The sequence below is a fragment of the Arvicola amphibius genome, chromosome 7 (genome assembly GCF_903992535.2).
Source record: "Arvicola amphibius chromosome 7, mArvAmp1.2, whole genome shotgun sequence".
Taxonomy (NCBI): Eukaryota; Metazoa; Chordata; class Mammalia; order Rodentia; family Cricetidae; genus Arvicola; species Arvicola amphibius.
The window spans coordinates 138,037,427-138,054,693 of record NC_052053.1 but is presented as its reverse complement, the minus strand read 5'-3'; the positions used below and the strand labels follow the sequence as shown (position 1 = coordinate 138,054,693).

Here is a 17,267-nt window from a genome sequence, read left to right as displayed (position 1 = left end):
AAAACCAATTTGGTGTAGGACTGTGGATTAGTTTCTCATTTGCTACTCTGTTGATCTGTGTTCTTGTGCCAATGCCCTGTTGTTTTGGTATAGTTTCATAGTGTGTTTGAAGTCATACATTGTGATGCTTCTTTTAGATTCACTTTCTTCCCCTTAAGGATTACCTTAAGTCTTTTATAGGCCCATATCAATTTTAGAATTGCTTTCTATCATCTATCTATCTATCTATCTATCTATCTATCTATCTATCTATCTATCTATCTATCTATCTATCTCTATCTACCTATCTCTCTCTTTCTGTGTGTGTGTATGCCCTATATAATTTCTTTCATCACTGTTTTATTGTGACAATGCAATATTATTATTATGTATTTTAAGAGACTACAAATTAAAATAATTTCACAAAATCTCCCACTAAGGTTGAAAGCATATTGGTTGATAAGCAGTGATGTTTGTTGTCTGGGTCAGCTGGGATCATTTGGTGTCGGTGAGTCAACCCCGTGTAAAACTCTTAAAGATTTCTATCAAGTACACTATTCCTTTACCATGTGATGCTTTCTGTGCGGATCAATAAATAGTGAAGCCCTTGGGGCAGACTTCAACATGCGCTCTCTCTCTCTCTCTCTCTCTCTCTCTCTCTCTCTCTCTCTCTCTCGATACATACATAGGGATAGATACTGCCTTTAAACAGACAGATTCTGACTCATGTGACACAGACAGGAGACAGAGATGAAAGGAGCATGAGGTAGAAAATGTATGTCATACTTGGTTAAATGACCCCAAAGGGAAGTGCTTTTATTCTTTTCCTTAATGTGACAGTGATTCATTATTGTTGACTTGGGTTTAATCACTAATGCACATAATATGTACATTTTCTAGTATCTGTTTTGGGATTTTTCACTTCTGTGGTTAAATTTGTCTCCAAATATTTCATTTTGGTAGCTTTTATGAGATTGCTTGCCTCTGCCTTCTGCTTGGATTAAAGGTGTGTTCCACCACTGCCCTGGCTGAGTTTATGTAGTTTTACAACCTAGTTTTATAATATTGCTCAAACTACAAGAAGTCCACTTGTGCCTGTTTACAGACAATTACAAGTCTCAGATTTTGCTTTTACTGAAAGTTTTCCATAAGTAAAATAAAGGGACAGATAATATTGTGTATCTGGCTACTCCCACAATGTGATGTGTCATTTCATGTCATAGGACTTCAGAATTAAGCCTATTTCCTTTTGCATAGCTATAGTCTGGATTATTAATTGTGTGTGGTGATAGGTTGATGGACGTGACTATGGTTTTTTGTCTGATAGTGTTGCCTACCCCACCCCACCCCAATATTGTCTTTTCATTTATCCTTAACAAAATATTAAGGTAGATGTTGTGATCCTCTAGTCAAATACAAGGGAACTAGGGAATAGAGGAGTTGAGAGAAAGGTTGAGGTAACAAAGAATACATGACAAAACAAAGATTTGAGAACTTGCGGTTTTAAAGTTGGTGCCTTTTACAAATTGTAACATTTCTCTGCAAATAACCATTGGTTTGACCTATTAAGAGTTATTCAAGTTTTTCTTTAATTGGAAAATAAGTTTAAAAAAGTAAAAGAGTATGGCCAATGAATATTATTTTTTATTTTACGAACTATTCTTTTTCTTTTGCAAAGCTTTTAAGTACATAATTTTATAAAGGAGATATTTTTCAAGCATATTCTAACTTCTGGCTTACTTGTTCCTGTTTCCAATCAGAGCAAAATATTGAAAGGTCAGAAAGTGCAGCATTATTTTCTTCAGCACCAGAACATCATGGATGGTTCTTATGAAAGGCGAACAAAATCATTATCTTTAAGAAGGCAGGAGAGTCCGTCTGTTTCTGTCCTCTCCTCTTATACATGAGTGAGGTAGAAGCCCGAAATTTGCTAATTAGGGCTTAGCCAGAGTTCTTGGTCAAAATATGTGGTATTTGTCTCTGATAAGGCAGGATGATGGGAAAAGGATGTAAATGTTCAATATTTGTAGGATATGATCTTCACTTGAATCATAGCTAGAAAAATTATTTATGTTTCCAAATATTCTAATGTTGTAATCCAAGGTGTGTCTAGAGTGGTCCACCATCCCATTTCAATATGTTCGTTGCCACTGTTTCTGATATTCATTCCCAATGTGGCTTCTGGTTTCCAATGTGTATATTTTATTCTTCGATCTCATTTGCTACCCAGACTGCTTTCTGGGTAATCCCAGAAACATTCATATTTTCAGCAAAAATGACCCAACTGGCATTTTACATGTACTGATTTGTAAGTAAATAATTCATTAGTAGTTGCTGTGTACTTCCAGATTCCTGGCTGTCACCTTCTCACTCAAATGATCCACCCTTTGATTCTCCTGTTTCTGATTCTTTCTTCACAGTCTTGATTCTCCCTTCCCTCTTAGAAGTTGTAGGTAGTTGATGTATTAGTCTCGGGGTTCTCTAAGGAACAGAATTAATCAAATGAACAAATTTAAATGGCATTTATTAGTGTGGCTCACAGGCTGTTGTCTGAGTAGTCTTAACAGTTGCTCAAAGGCCAAAGACATGGTAGTTGTTGAGTCTAGAAGACTGGATGTCTCAGGAGTCCTAGTGACTGCTGGTCCTAGAGGGCTGCTAGTCTCCAGTCTGTGTTGGAATCCTGAGAAGTAGGTTCTGACACCAGTGAATGGGTATCTTAGGAACAGGACCAAGTGAAGGCAAGCAAGCCAAAAGCAAAAGCTTCCATTTTACGTGTCCTTTTATGTGGGCCGCCACCAAGAGGTGTGTCCTGTATTTAGGTTGAATCTTCTGATCTCAGATGATCTGGTTTTAGGGTAGGCTTTAACTTTAAATAATCCAACCAAGAAAAACCCCTAACCAGTATACCTAGAAGCTTGGATGTTTATTAATTTCATGTGTAGTCAAGTTGCCAACCAAGATTAGCCATCACAGTTGACATCTATTTTCTTTGAATATTTCAAATCTCTCTGTGTTGATTATGTTCTTGAATTAGTCAATTTCCGATTAATGCAAGATAATAACCGGTGCAGGTTCATTGTATAAAGACATTTATTTTAGCTGTTGGTCCAGGGATTCAAGGCCAACCTTGTCAGGTCTGTGATGAAGGTGACATGTCACAGCAAGAGTGCCTGTCATAGTGAGGGCTCACATCTCTAGCCATTAGGCGGAGAGAGACTGGCTACAGCCGTGCCTTCAATGACCTAAGGACACGAAGGTGTCCTTATGGGTCCTCAGCAGTTCCCCCGTCCACCCCTGGGGGACAAACCTTTGTATGTAGACCTGTAGAGACCACTTTCTAAGCAACAGTCATTTTCATTGCACTTCTGTACCTCAATCTGTTTACTTTTCCCTTTTTCTTATATTTAGTGTTTATTTGTCAAAACTAATTGATTCTTTAAATCTCTTCAAACAACATAGATTATAGTATTTAGGAAATCAATTATTTTCTTTTACTAAACCAGAAACTTAAAAATGACTGACTATAGGAAGTTAAAACCTACCAGGCCAAAAGGAGCCACCTGCAGTCTGCTGTAAACCTTCCACCTGATCCAGGCTTCTGTGTTCTTTGATGTTGCACCTTTTCAACCTCTCGTGAGGAAGATTCTATGCATGCCTGGTTTTTTATAATTCAAAAGACTACTTACTGCCTAGTACCCCTATCCTGGGACTCTCCAGAACTGAGTGTTCTTTGAGGGCTGGAAATCAAAGACGGGTAAGAGCTTGTTTGGCAGGCCACCCTAAGAAAGACACAATTCAGTTCCTGAGCCCTCCTGAGGTGGAGCCAACAGAATTCTGGCCCCCACTGAGTGCTCTATGTAATAAATAAAAAAGGCTGTATATGTAGGAAGTTAAGGCCTACAAGGCCAAAGGAGTTAACTTTAATGAGTATTCATTCAGTTGTTGCTAAGCACTCAGGAAATACTGCTTGGTAGCTCCTTATTGGCTACACACAGACAGCTACAGGCAGACTCCTTCTCTTTATCTGGAGTTGGTCCAGTGCTTAGCTGTGGATCTCTGCATCTGCTTCAGTTAATGGATAAAGGTTCTATGATTACAGTTAGGGTACTCATCAATCTGATTATAGGGGAAGGCCAATTCAGGCAATCTCCCCACTATTGCTAGAAGTCTTATCTGGGGTCATTCTTGTGGATTCCTGGCTGTTTCCCTAGCACCAGATTTCCCCCTCTATCAAGATAGCTCTTTCCTTGCTCTCCTTCTCTGTTCATCCCCCAACTTATCTATCCTGTTCCTTCATGTTCTCCTTCCTTCTCCCCTCCACCCCTTCTCCCCGCCCCATGCTTCCAATTTGCTCAGAAGATCTTATCTATTTCCCCTTCCTTGCATGTCTCTTAGGCTCCTCCTTATTTCCTGACTTCTCTGGAGCTGTGGACTGTAGGCTGGTTATTTTTTGCTTTATGTCTAATATCCAATTATTAGTGAATACATACAGTGTTTGTCTTGCTGGGTCTGGGATAGTCCAATCAAAATGGATTTTTCTAGTTCCATTCAACAGTGGATGGCTGTAATCAGTATAAGTATATAAAAGTTTTTTATTTATTTTTTTTCGCTTTTTCAAGATAGTGTTTCTCAGTGTACCCTTTGCTGTTCTGGAACTCATAGACCAGGCTGGCCTTGAACTCACAGAGATCCTCCTGCCCCTGCCTCCCGAGTGCTGGGATTAAAGGCATGAGCCACCATTGCCCAATATATATGGAACTTTTAACGAATAGGAAATATTTAATAAAACAAGATGCCCAAAGTGCTAACCATAGAGAATGCATTCAGATTAAGAATGTCTTTTCATTTAATGAAAGACTTCTTCACTAAGAATTTATTGTCCTTAAAAGATTTCAATAAGAGTGATAGAACATTTTACAACAGAAACAATTATCAGAGTGATTGCACCTAAATTATACAAACAGTTTGTACAAATATATAAATGACAATAAAACAACCAATTACAACAATGAGCAATTAGGAATATATGTTTGATATGCACACCATAAAAGCCCAAATGCTTGCCATCCATGGCAAGACAACTTCCCTAGCTATTATAGGAAAGACAATGAAAATCGTAATGCTTACTGAAAGCAGTAACTTCGTTAGAGGCACGGCTGTCACGGTTGTGGGTGAGCTAATGGAGTAACTGCAGTCTCTGCAGTGTCTTTGAAGTCTTCTTATCTCTTAACAGCACTTGCAAGTGCCTTATGACGCTACTCTGCTTTCACACAGCAGAGGCACCTCTGCCTATTTATTCACCAAATGCTGAGTGTCTGAAGGTTTATCCCAGCATTAATTATAATGCCTGGAATTGAAACGACTCAAGTGTGTGTCCACAAAAGAATGGACGACATTACTAAATAGCAATAAATGTCAATCAACTTCTGCTACATGAAACAGCACAGAAGCATTGCACGCATAAGACACGGAGCAAGGGAAGCCAGGTACAAAGTCATGTGTACTGTGTAACTTCATTGACATCAAGGTGACAAACTGACTTAATCTTATGACAAAAGTTATGGTAGTGATAATATTTGGAGGGATTCAATTTGGGTAGCCATAGATGGTTCGGAAGTGCTAACAGTATTTGGAGTTATGACCTACCTTCATGTGAATGTGAGATGTGATGTGTGTATACACATGTATTGAGAGTGTACTTGTGTATGGATGCACTAGTGTGTAGTGATGTGTGTGATGTAGATGCCCAAAGGCTGATGTCAGGAAATTTTTCTTCATTGTCTTGCACCTTACTCATTCAGACTGGATTTCTCAGTCAAACTCAGAACGAACTTACTGCTATATGTAGCCTTGCTGGCACTATGCTTGCTCTGGGGATCACCCATTTCCTTCCTGGGAAGCTGGAATTACAGGTGGACCGCCATGCTCACTTAGATATCTAGGGATCCATACTTCAGCCATTACATAAGACAATTTATACTTGAAATGTTGTGTTATATCTTCTTGATTAATTTGAAATAACATTCATTTGTTTCTTCTTGTTCCATCAAAAAAATCTCAAGCCCATTTCCTGTTATTTTTAAGGCTTATTATGATTTACCTCTGCTTCTACAGCCCCTCTCCATATATGTGTGAACTTGGGAACTAAAATGCTTCATTAAAATTACTTTATTTATCATTCATCATGACTCAGTATCTGTTGACAGAGGTTTCTGTCCTGCCCAGTTCGACAGCCATTCAGTCCCAAAGAAACACACAGAGGCTTACATTAATTATAAACTGGTTGACCTATTAGCTCAGGCTTCTTATTAATTGATTCTTATATTTTACATTAACTCATAAATCTTGTCTATGTTAGGCACGTGGCTTGGTACCTTTTATCAGTGAGACATTCTCATCTTGCGTCCTCTGCATCTGAATGATGACAGAAAACAGAGCCTTTTCTCTTCCCAGAATTCTCCTATTCTGGTAGCCCCACCTATACTTCCTGCCTGGCTACTGGCCAATCAACATCTTATTAAACCAATACAAGTAACAAATCTTTACAGGGTGCAAGACCATTGTCCCACAGCAAGTATCTGCAAGTTAAATAGTTTCATTAGTTTTTATTCCAAACAAAGTTAACAAATAATACTAAAAATTACTTCTGAAATCCATTGCATTATTATAAAATAATACACATACATTCATGCAGCTTCTTTATTAACCAATGGCAATAAAACATTCACAGCATTTATTACTCCCACATCTCCTCCCCTTTTCTGTTTGAATAAAAGGAAGGTTTTAAATTTAACATAGTAAAATTGCATATAATAAAACAGTTATCAAGCAAGAATTATAGTTACAATATTTATATCTGCTTTATATTTTATTATAGCTAAGGAAATCTATAACTATAACTGTAGCAGGAAATGGTTTTGAGATTGATTATTTTCATAGGGAATGAAGAAAAGCAAATGAATATTATTTCAAATTAAATGTTCTATCAAAAAGTTACGGCACAACCGTACATGTATATAAATAAAATTTGTCCCAAATTGCATTTGATTTTGCCTTTGTTAACCTGTAAGTACTTAGTAACTGCTAAACTGCCAGTTAAAGTTTTTGGCCTTTTTCTTAAGATTTATATTGGTTTTTCTTATTTCTTATTTATATCTGTTTTCACCCCATTTTATCTGTGTTTCAGAATCCAGCTCAGGTTGGAACAGCCCTTCAGGTTTTCCATAATCTCGGAACTTTGAAGGATACTGTTACCAATGTTGTGGATGGTTATTGTGCTTCTTTGGAAGACAGTATCAACAATGCATTGGATGTCAAAGTTTTGACTCAGCCTTCCCAGTCAGCTGTGAGAGGTATGGGGATGGTTTATATTTAGCCCCTTTATTTATAACCAAGAAGTTCTTTGAATAGTATGTTAAGCTCTCATGTTTCAAAGCAATCTAATCACTCATTTTTTTAATAGAAAAATATGAGAGAAGGAATTACATTTCAGCACTTCTTTATAAGTTTTGTGTATAATCAGTGAGTTGAACTGGTCAGTTGGTATATTCAGAACCACTGGATAAAGATGTCTAAGCTGTGGCATCATTTAGTTGGAAGGAAACAGGAGAGAGAGAGAGAGAGAGAGAGAGAGAGAGAGAGAGAGAGAGAGAGAGAGAGAGAGAGAGAGAGAGAGAGAGAGAAGATTGTATTTTTCTTCCTAAAGTTCTTATCCTGACATACACTTTTTTTATTGGGAAGGAAAACATTTTTAAGGTATACCATTGCTACTTTAACTTTCTGGACTTTTCCGTATAAATTTCATACTGAAAAACAATAATGGTCAAAATGAATAAAACCCGTGGGAGCAGGGTGGCAATGACAAGTTGTAAAGAGCACTGGTACTGGAAGGTAGACTGAAGGAGGCAGAGCCCTAACTGAGGAGCGGACCTCTCTCTCTCTGCTGGGATGCACAGTGTATTTGTTTCGTTCTTCCTGCACGTCCATCCGTTCCTCCATTTCTCACTGCCATGTGTTCTTCTCTTGCTAGTCTAGAAGAAAAGAGCGATAAACTTGCCTTTAAATTTCGCCCCCCTTTGGTTTTGCTCAACTCTGACAGCTCGTCAGTTTTCCCTTCCTTCATGTTTGATCACACAGTTGTCTTGTTGTATCATCTTTAACTTAAAATCAAATATCTCTTGGCTCCCTTTCATTGACTATTCTATTTTAAAATCAAATATCTCTTGGCTCCCTTTCATTGACTATTCTATTTTGCCAGTCCACAGAAAAGTTTTCCACATTATTATCTGTGCTCACTGTATCATTTCCCCTTGAACTTTTATTGAAGGCACTCGAAATCACAGAGTAGTCCTGAAATTAAACAAAACGACCATGTAGATTAATGATACTTCTAGTGCATAAGTAATACAAAAGAATTTCATTTTGGTTGGGCAGTGGTGGCTCACACCTTGGCCGTATCCCCAGAGTGAGTTCCAGGACAACTAGAGCTCCATACAGAAGCCCTGTCTCAACAACAAGAGAACAAAAGCAAAATTTCATTTTTATACATAACCTTAAGTTAAAGTGAGTTCATAGCTCCTGTATCAATTACACTAAAAAAAGAAATAAAAGTATCTTAAGTCTCAACTAGATTTTTAAAGGTTTGCTTCAGCCTCTGAATAGGTTCATATTCATAAGATCACCAAAGGAATTTGTTGAAAAAAAATCACCAAAGGAACATTTCCTCTCAAATTTTGCTAGCAATTATTTTCAGAAAGTTTGATATAATGTTTAAATTTCCAGGAGCTGCTTAATCTCATTCCCTATTGTGTTGTCAAGAACAGGAAAAAAATGAAAGCAATTTTTTGCATACTGTCAATCTTAATATAAGCCTCTATTATAGAAAGAATAAAGGGTTTTTAAACTGACTTTTTACGATCCATTGGGAAGTGGATATCATGATATAATGTAGAAATGGTAAACATAAGTTCCTCATCTTTTTAAAGAATAAGTATTATCTTTATTTTTAATATGAAATGGTTTTCATGTTAATTTTCTTGTATGTATTAAGGTAATGTAGAGTTATTTTAAATACTCACTAAAGTGGTTGAGTATGATGGAGCATCACAACATAAATTTTTGCACATAGTTTAAGGCAAAGATTTTATACATTAATTGTAAATTTTCTATAGAGTTAATATCAAATAATGTATTTTTAAAATGTTATTTTGAATATATAAAGAACACAAGAATACATAAAGTTGGACAGGTGTAAGATGGTATCTCTGAGTTGTTTTGATCTGCATTTCCCTGATGGCTAAGGATGTTGAGCAATTCCTTAAACGTCTTTTGGCCATTTGTGATCTTCTCTTGAGAATTCTTTGTTTAGCTCTGTACCCCATATTTTAATTGGATTGTTTTGTATTTTAATGTCTAGTTTCTTGAGTTCTTTGTATATTTTGGAGATCAGCTCTCTGTCAGATGTGGGGTTGGTGAAGATCTTTTTCCATTCTGTAGGCTGTCGTTCTGTCTTATTTACCATGTGCTTTGCCTTGCAGAAACTTTTCAGTTTCAGGAGGTCCCATTTATTGATTGTTGCTCTTGTTGTCTGTGCTACTGTAGTTATATTTAGTAAGTGGTCTCTTGTGCTCATGAGTTCAAGGCTACTTCCCACTTTCTCTTCTATCAGGTTCAGTGTAAGTGGATTAATGTTGAGGACCTTTGTTCATCTGAACTTGACTTTTTTTTTTTTTTTTTTTTTTTTTTTTTTTTTCCTCATGGTTTATTTTTTTTTATATTTAAAAATTTCCATCTCCTTCCCTCCTCCTCCCCCCTCCCTCCCCTCCTTCTCCCCTTTCTCTCCCCTCCTTCTCCCCCTTCCCTCTCCTCCCCTCCACCCATACCTCCCCTCCCTCCCTCTCAAGGCCAAGGAGCCATCAGGGGGGAGTTGGGAGGACCTTGGTCTGAACTTGACTTTTATGGATCTATTTGCAGTCTTCTACATGCTGACATCCAGTTTCGCCAGCATTATTTGTTAAAGATGTTTTCCTTTTTCCATTGTACCATTTTGGCTACTTTGTCAAGAATCAGGTGTTTAAAGGTTTGTGGATTAATGTCAAGGTCTTTGATTGAAATCCTGTTGAGCAAGCCATGGGGAACAAGCCAGTAAGCAGCACTCCCTTCTGTTGTTTCCTTAAGTCCCTGCCTTGGCTTCCCTCCGGGATGGTCTGTACCCTGTACGCTATAATAAACCATTTCTTCTCCGAGTTGCTTTTGGTCATGGTTTCATCACATCAATAGAGAGGCAGACTAGAACAGTCAGCCAGAATAAAGGCTTGGAAATTCACTGTACTCTGCTTCTCTAGACTTTGCTAAAATTCTCGGATTCTTGGTGTCTTCCCCATGAACTCAATAAAAAGCATCACTACTCCGCAGCCTAACTATTCTCATGGAAAGCCTAGTTCTCAAGTTCTGTATCACCAAGGAGATGAGAACTGTGTAACTCCATATGGACTTCCTAAGTAAAAATTCAAGCGAGAGTTCCGCATTCAAAAATTTACCTGCTATGTTAGAGTCTTGTCACTTGAAAAAGGAAAAAATAACAGTTTTACAAGCACTTATGTTGACTCATCTTTTCAGAGGTTTTGTTCCATTCTCAGATGGTTCATTGCTGTGCACCTTAGGTGAGGCTGGGCATCATGGTAGAGCAAAACACCTCACCTCCTGGCTGCCAGGAAGTAGGGAGGAATAACAGCAAGGAGCCAGAGCAAAGGTAATGGCTCCCAGTGACCCATTTCCTCTGGCTCCCCATTGTGTGCTCAGAGTTTTTAGACCATTCATGGACAAGATTATTGATTAAATCCCTCATGAGCTAATCATCTCTAGAAGCACCCTTACAGGTATGTTCAGAGATGTGCTTTACTAATCTCTACCTCTTTTCCAGTTAAGTTGACAGTGGAGACCAATCCTCTCAGCTCAGTACCGTTGTCCTGCCTAGAGCATTCTGTCTTTTCATCGTCTCTCCATTATCTCTAAAATTTCCAATTCCTTTGTATCTTCCATTCAGTCACCTCTTCCAGCATCCCTATGTATTTTCTGTAGTCATTGGAAATACTCTGAATTAGAACCAAATCCTAACAGTCATTAAAAGAGGAAGCACACCTCTTTGGTGTGCACTGTCAAGATTCACTAAGCAGGGAATCTCTTATCTGTTTCACAGTTGTTCTTAAAATTGATTTTAAAGCAGTTTCCCACTAATGGCTCATTTGTCAGTTATCTGGTCTCGTCTTCCTTTTAATTTATCAATGGCATTTGGTTAGAGTGCTTCATAATCAAGTTGAAGGGTTTATCTGATTCCTTATTTTCTTAAGTAAGTTATTTTTCTACTTTTAGTTTGTTCTTAATCTTGCTGGCTTTCAAAAGAAGAGAATATCATCCACTAGAAATCATCCATAAGTATTTTTTATTTCAGGAACTCTTAATTTCTTTTATTACTTTAATAAACCCAAATTCATGACACAGTTTATTGTGTTTATTGTCTTGAGTCTGTTAAATCTAATCAATGAAAGCATCCATTTATTTCAAATATTCTTTCCTTCCCTTTATGCTGGTATTCTCTTTAGTCAGTTGGTTATTTCGATTATGGTTATATCTGCAGTACACTATATTTAGCTTGTGACCATAAAAATCCTTATGCACCGTTTGTTGGTTATCTTTTTATTTCCTTAACAATGTATCGTGAGAAAATAATTGAAAAGAAGGAGGAAATGTTACTTTTGTCTCCGTTAGAGAACTGCAGATTTAGAGGAGGCATAGAGTTCAGGAGAGCCTGCTTACTGCATGGGCTTTCCTTTTATAGGCCCCGCTGAAAGACTAGTCATTTGCTAAGGGTGGCTATAGGTATTATTCTGATTGGTAGACTTGGGTTACATACTACTTTTTTTTTTATTGTGCATGCCTTTTCCTGGGATGTATCTGATTTTAATCATGTGTATGTCTAATGATAAATATGTATAAATGGGAGATTTTCACTAAAAGTTCACTCAGAGGAGACACTTTGCCTTATTGTGCATGTGTTCAGAACAAGTCTAGGCTGGACTAACCCATTGCTCCTAGTTTCCAGATATTCCAGGATATTATTGACCACAGAAAGGGAGCCACCGGGGAGTTGCTAGGACAAAGCCACCTATTTCATGGTTTGTAGCTGGATGTTAATGCAGCTCAGTGAAGGTGGGGTCACAGGTCGGATACTAAACTTCCCCTATACTTGCTACCTCAGCTGTACAAAAACATCATGGTTGCGAGAATGTTTGGTAGAGAAGGTTATTCACCTTATGGCAACCAGGAAGCAAACAGAGAGAGAAAAAAGGAGCAGGGAGCCAGGAGTAAAATATGTCCTGCAAAGGCACGTCCCATAGTGATGTACTTTTAATTGAGCTTACCCTGTTAAGTTTCCACTGATTCCCAATAGTGCTACCAACTGGGGGCTTAAACTTTCAGGACGTGACCCTTTGAGGGACAGTTAAATTATAGCATCCCATCTCTGGTTCCAAAAGGTCACACCCATCCAGCATAGCAAAGTACAGTCTTGTTCGTGTGTTCTCATAGTCGTAACAGTTCAGTGCTGCTTTCAAGTCCAGTTCCGCCATCTCTATTGAGACTCAAGACAAACTCTTGCTTGTGAATGTCAGTAAAGTTAAAAAAGGGGGGGGGGAGTGTAAAGTTTCCAGCATATCCTAGCGTAGAATAAAGCCAGAAATGGGATCAGTATTTTAGCTGCTGTGTTCTTTACAAAGGAGAGGTGAGACTAACCTAAGTCTGAAGTCCAGCAGCACAGACACTGAGCACTGTTGCTCCACAACCAGCATCTGAAGTACATATTACTAGGTATGAGCTCCAGAGGAGTCTGCTCAGTCCCACCCTTGCAACTGCAACCTTCATGGCCTCTCTCTGTCATGTATTGGCTCGGTTTGTTGTTTGCAGTGTTCCTCTGCAGATGTTCTGTGTTCCTGGAATCTCTAGCTTCTTATGGTCTCCGTTAGTTTTGTCTCCACTCTCATAACTGTCACCCAGTTCGCGAGATTCGGGCAAGGGGCAGGAGGTTAAAATACACAGACACACACAGACAGAGAGACAGCGACACGGGTCATCCTTGAATTCCCCAAGAATGCCCCCTTTATTGTGTTCAGGGACAGATTATATAGAGATAGCCACGCCCCAGCCAAACCCACCAGAAACCACTCTCCTGCCATCAGGAACTCCTGAAGGTCTCGTGCTCAGAGCAGCTGTAGGCATTCAGATCAGGGGATTACAAGAAATTCAGGATCTGGGGTCTCACTGCTCCCAACAATAGATAACTGGTTTTGCATTGTATTTTATATTCTAATAATGAAACCTGGTTTTTATCAGTGAGTTCTAGTTTGATTGGTTGGTTTTGGGAAGGGTAGAAATAAAAACTTGAATGCTTATAATTTTTAGATACTAGATATGCTTATAATATAAACATGATAATATACTCACTTAAAGTCACAGAACCCATTCCATTATTATGGATCATTACCACTCTGCTCTGGTAGATCGGTTTGTGAATTACCTTTAAGACCACTGCATTGTTCGCCGTTACTCTGTTTATGATGAGAACATTGGTTGCTGCTTTTGAAAATATATCTGAGCTAGATGCAGGCCTGTTACATCCAAACTGCACACAGAGAAAACCTGTTGCTTTGATAATTTCCTTGAAGTTCTTTGTGCTCATAACATATATCCCACTAAAGTAAGTCTTCTGTGATTTTAAATTATTTGAATCAACTGTTTTCCCCATGGTTTTGTTGTTAATTTGATACACAGATAATTTCATTGATTCTATATTTACTTGAACTCAGTTTGGGGTCATGTCTTTGTCATTCTTGTAATTTTGATTATGTGAAGTGTTTCACTTTGTTTGATACCTCTTCACCCTCTTTCTTTTTTAAGGAAACTGTTCTCATTAATTTTTATTTTGGTTTTATAGCCCCATCCATGTGATTGTGTGATACTTACTTTTCTTACTATACACAAAGATTCTTTTTATATTGTGCATAAGAAGCTATTTGTGAGAGAGGACACATTTTGGTTTTTGTCTTCTCTGCACTTCTGCTGTATTTGGGAGCTTTCATTTTCCCCTTTCTCTGTCACTCTTAACCAGGAGGTCCTGGGCGAGCTGCCATGCCAACTCCAGGAAATACAGCAGCTTTTCGCGCTTCTCTCTGGACCAATATGGAAAAACTTATGGATCACATCTGTGCTGCTTGTGGACAGGTAAATACTTCAAAAGATGGAAAGAGCTTTCTAACTCCTGGTACTTCTGTGTCTTTTATTGTCCCTAATGCTCCAGCACTCCTGCTGGCTGACCGTAGTGTGCGTGTGCATAGACTCCTTGTCCACTTGTCCCTTATGATAGCAATAATGCTGTTTTTGAGGGATTTCTGAAATATACCACGCTTTTTCCAATTCCTAAGAGTTACATTGGTTTCACTTGGAAATTTATGTTAAATTTCCAGTTAAATTTATGTTGCCTCTCTCTCTTTTCCCGCCTTTAGGTACAGCATCTACAAAAAGTATTAACCAAGAAGAGAGATCCTGTTTCTCAGATTTGTTTCATTGAAGAAATAGTTAAGGTATGTCTAAATAAGGCTATTTTGTATATCACTCATGCAGAAAGTGGGAAGATGCTGGCAAGTATTATCTGGGTCACTGCCTTGCAAGGTAACTGTATGTCAAAGATGATGTATTTATTGACAACTATAAATTTCCTTGCAAGATAAATGTCAGCTGGGGTGTGGTATAATTTCTGAAGTGCACTACACACTTCCCACTTCTATCATGGGAGTAGTAGCTTGTAACATTTCCAAAATTTCCAGTAGAAACCCATCTGAAAGAAATTTAAACAGTAGTCATGCTAATGTACTCATCTAAGGCCACAGAACCCATTCCATTATTAGTTTGCCCCCTAAGTCTCTTTGCTGTGTTCTCCTTTCATGTCGTGAAATCTTTCTTTTCTCCTTTACTAACCTGCTAGCTTCGTGGGCCATGAGGAATCCTTCCAAGGCAGCAACTCTCTGATTCTACATCTTAGTCATTAATTTTGAAATGTTTTTATAATTGTTAATAGAATAAGGAATTATAGTTTTATTTATTATTAAAGCCTAGCCCTGAATGTGCTAAAGAAAAATATTAGTAGTTTTTTTCTTGCCAATCTTATGAGACTTATAATTCATTTCAGATAATGTATCTGTATTCTTTTACCAAACAAAAATAAGCAGTAGAGTTTTACTTTACAACTTTTAGTTTTTGCCAGATAGTGGTGGTGTGCTTGGGAATCAGAAGCAGGTGGATCTCTGTGAATCAGGGCCGTCCTGATCTACAGAGACAGTTCCTTGACAGCCAGGGCTGCACACAGAGAAACCCTGTCTGGAAAAAACAAAATAAAACAAGTAAATAAATAAAATTTTAGTTTTAATGGGTTACTTATTAAGATCCTTGATTCCGAGTGCTAAAAAGGACAGTGTGTATAACATCCATAATCTAATAGTAAGAATGTTCTTAAGAGGTAGTTTCTGTTATTCTGTATTACTTGGGAGATTGTTTAGTAGATCCATCAATAATACATGGGTATGAAGCAACACACTGAGTTGAATATAAAATGATCATGGACCATTTATATCTAATGTAATGAATAAAACTTATGGATATTTTAGTAGAAATGTGGAGCCATTTTAAAGCTCTTGTTTATCAGAAGTGGCTAATTCTGCTTCTGGTAATTTCATAAATGTCCTGTAAAATTAACGTGTATTGCCTTAGTACGATCATTTGTAAAAATGCATTCAAACTTATCAATTCATATTTCTTTTTAATTCTGGATTGTTTTCTCTCTCTGTAGAGTGTTTTCTATAGCTTCCATGAATGAATCAATAGTTTCTTTATAAGTAAAAGTTTGAGGCTGGTTATTAGACATTAGATTTTCAAGCTTAGGTGGTGGAGGGATAGCTCAGTGGATAAGAGCACAGACTCTTTCCTATTTTTTTTTTTAATTAAAAATCTTTTCTGCCAGGCGGTGGTGGCGCACGCCTTTAATCCCAGCACTAGGGAGGCAGAGGCAGGCGGATCTCTGTGAGTTCGAGACCAGCCTGGTCTACAAGAGCTAGTTCCAGGACAGGCTCCAAAGCCACAGAGAAACCCTGTCTCGAAAAACCAAAAAAAAAAAAAAAAGAAAAAAAAAATCTTTTCTTTTTCCATACCAACCCCAGTACCCTCCCTTCCTTTCTCCCACCCCTTCATATCCTCCTTCCCATTCCCCATATATTCTTCAGAGGTGGTAAGGCCTTCTTTGGGGGGAGTCAACAAGGTCTGGCATGCCAGCCTGGGACAGGATCAAGCCTCCCTCACCCCACCCCACCCCATATCAAGCCAAGATCACTGACTCCAACCACTCTTGGAGAGGATCCAGATCTCACCACCTGGCATCTCATAATGTTTTGTAACTACACTTCCAGGGGATCTGACACCCTGTTCTGAGAACCAGGCACATACATGATGCACAGATATACATGCAAGCAAAACATTCATAACCCATGAAATAAAATAAATGAATCTAATATTGAAAAAATAAAAAAGCTTAAGAAAACAAAATAGAAGTTCAGTTTTTGTTATTGTTGTTGTTTGGTTGGTTGGTTGGTTTTTTTTTTTTTTTGTTTTGTTTTGTTTTTTTGGCCAGGCAAGAGTTCTAGTGTCAGTGTAGAGTCACCACTACTTTGTAATAACACTTGACTGCAAAGTGAGTTAGCAAATTAGTGACAGATTATTTAGGAACCACATAGTGAAAAACAGACTGTAGATTTTCATGGACAGAATTAAGCCAGTTTGGCTGTGTGGGGGTGTAGATATGATACTTTCATTTTCTAAGCCAGCAATTTTTATCTTCAAACAGAGTTTAGTAATCATGTGTGTAGGATGCATTAAGCTAAATTTGGAATGTGTTCAGCATTTTAAGCTGCTATAGTACTAATGAGAATTTTAACTATGCCAAAAATGTGTTTTCTTTTGCCCTTTTAGACATAGCATATGATTCAGTAATAGCATTGGAGTCTCTAGTTAGAAACTTTAAGGCACCCAAATTCAAAATCTTAGCATTATAGGTAAACTAGTCAACCTGACTGTGACTTCTTAATGTATTAAGCAACTGAAACAGGAGATCCAGTTAGATAGACACTCAAATATTATTATAAGTACTCTATCTGTACAGGTTGGATGGTTTCTATTTCTGTTAGTCTAGA

The 17,267-nt window shown here is 37.9% G+C and overlaps 1 protein-coding gene across 1 annotated transcript in view; it reads left to right on the top strand.

The window, feature by feature from the left end:
- Window positions 1–17,267, top strand: part of Cog5 (component of oligomeric golgi complex 5) — a 205,809-nt gene that overhangs the window by 101,156 nt on the left and 87,386 nt on the right. The window contains exons 8-10 of the mRNA XM_038335916.1: window positions 7,166–7,331; window positions 14,141–14,253; window positions 14,535–14,612. Coding sequence (XP_038191844.1) covers window positions 7,166–7,331; window positions 14,141–14,253; window positions 14,535–14,612 — 357 coding nt within the window. The remainder of the gene's footprint in view (window positions 1–7,165; window positions 7,332–14,140; window positions 14,254–14,534; window positions 14,613–17,267) is intronic.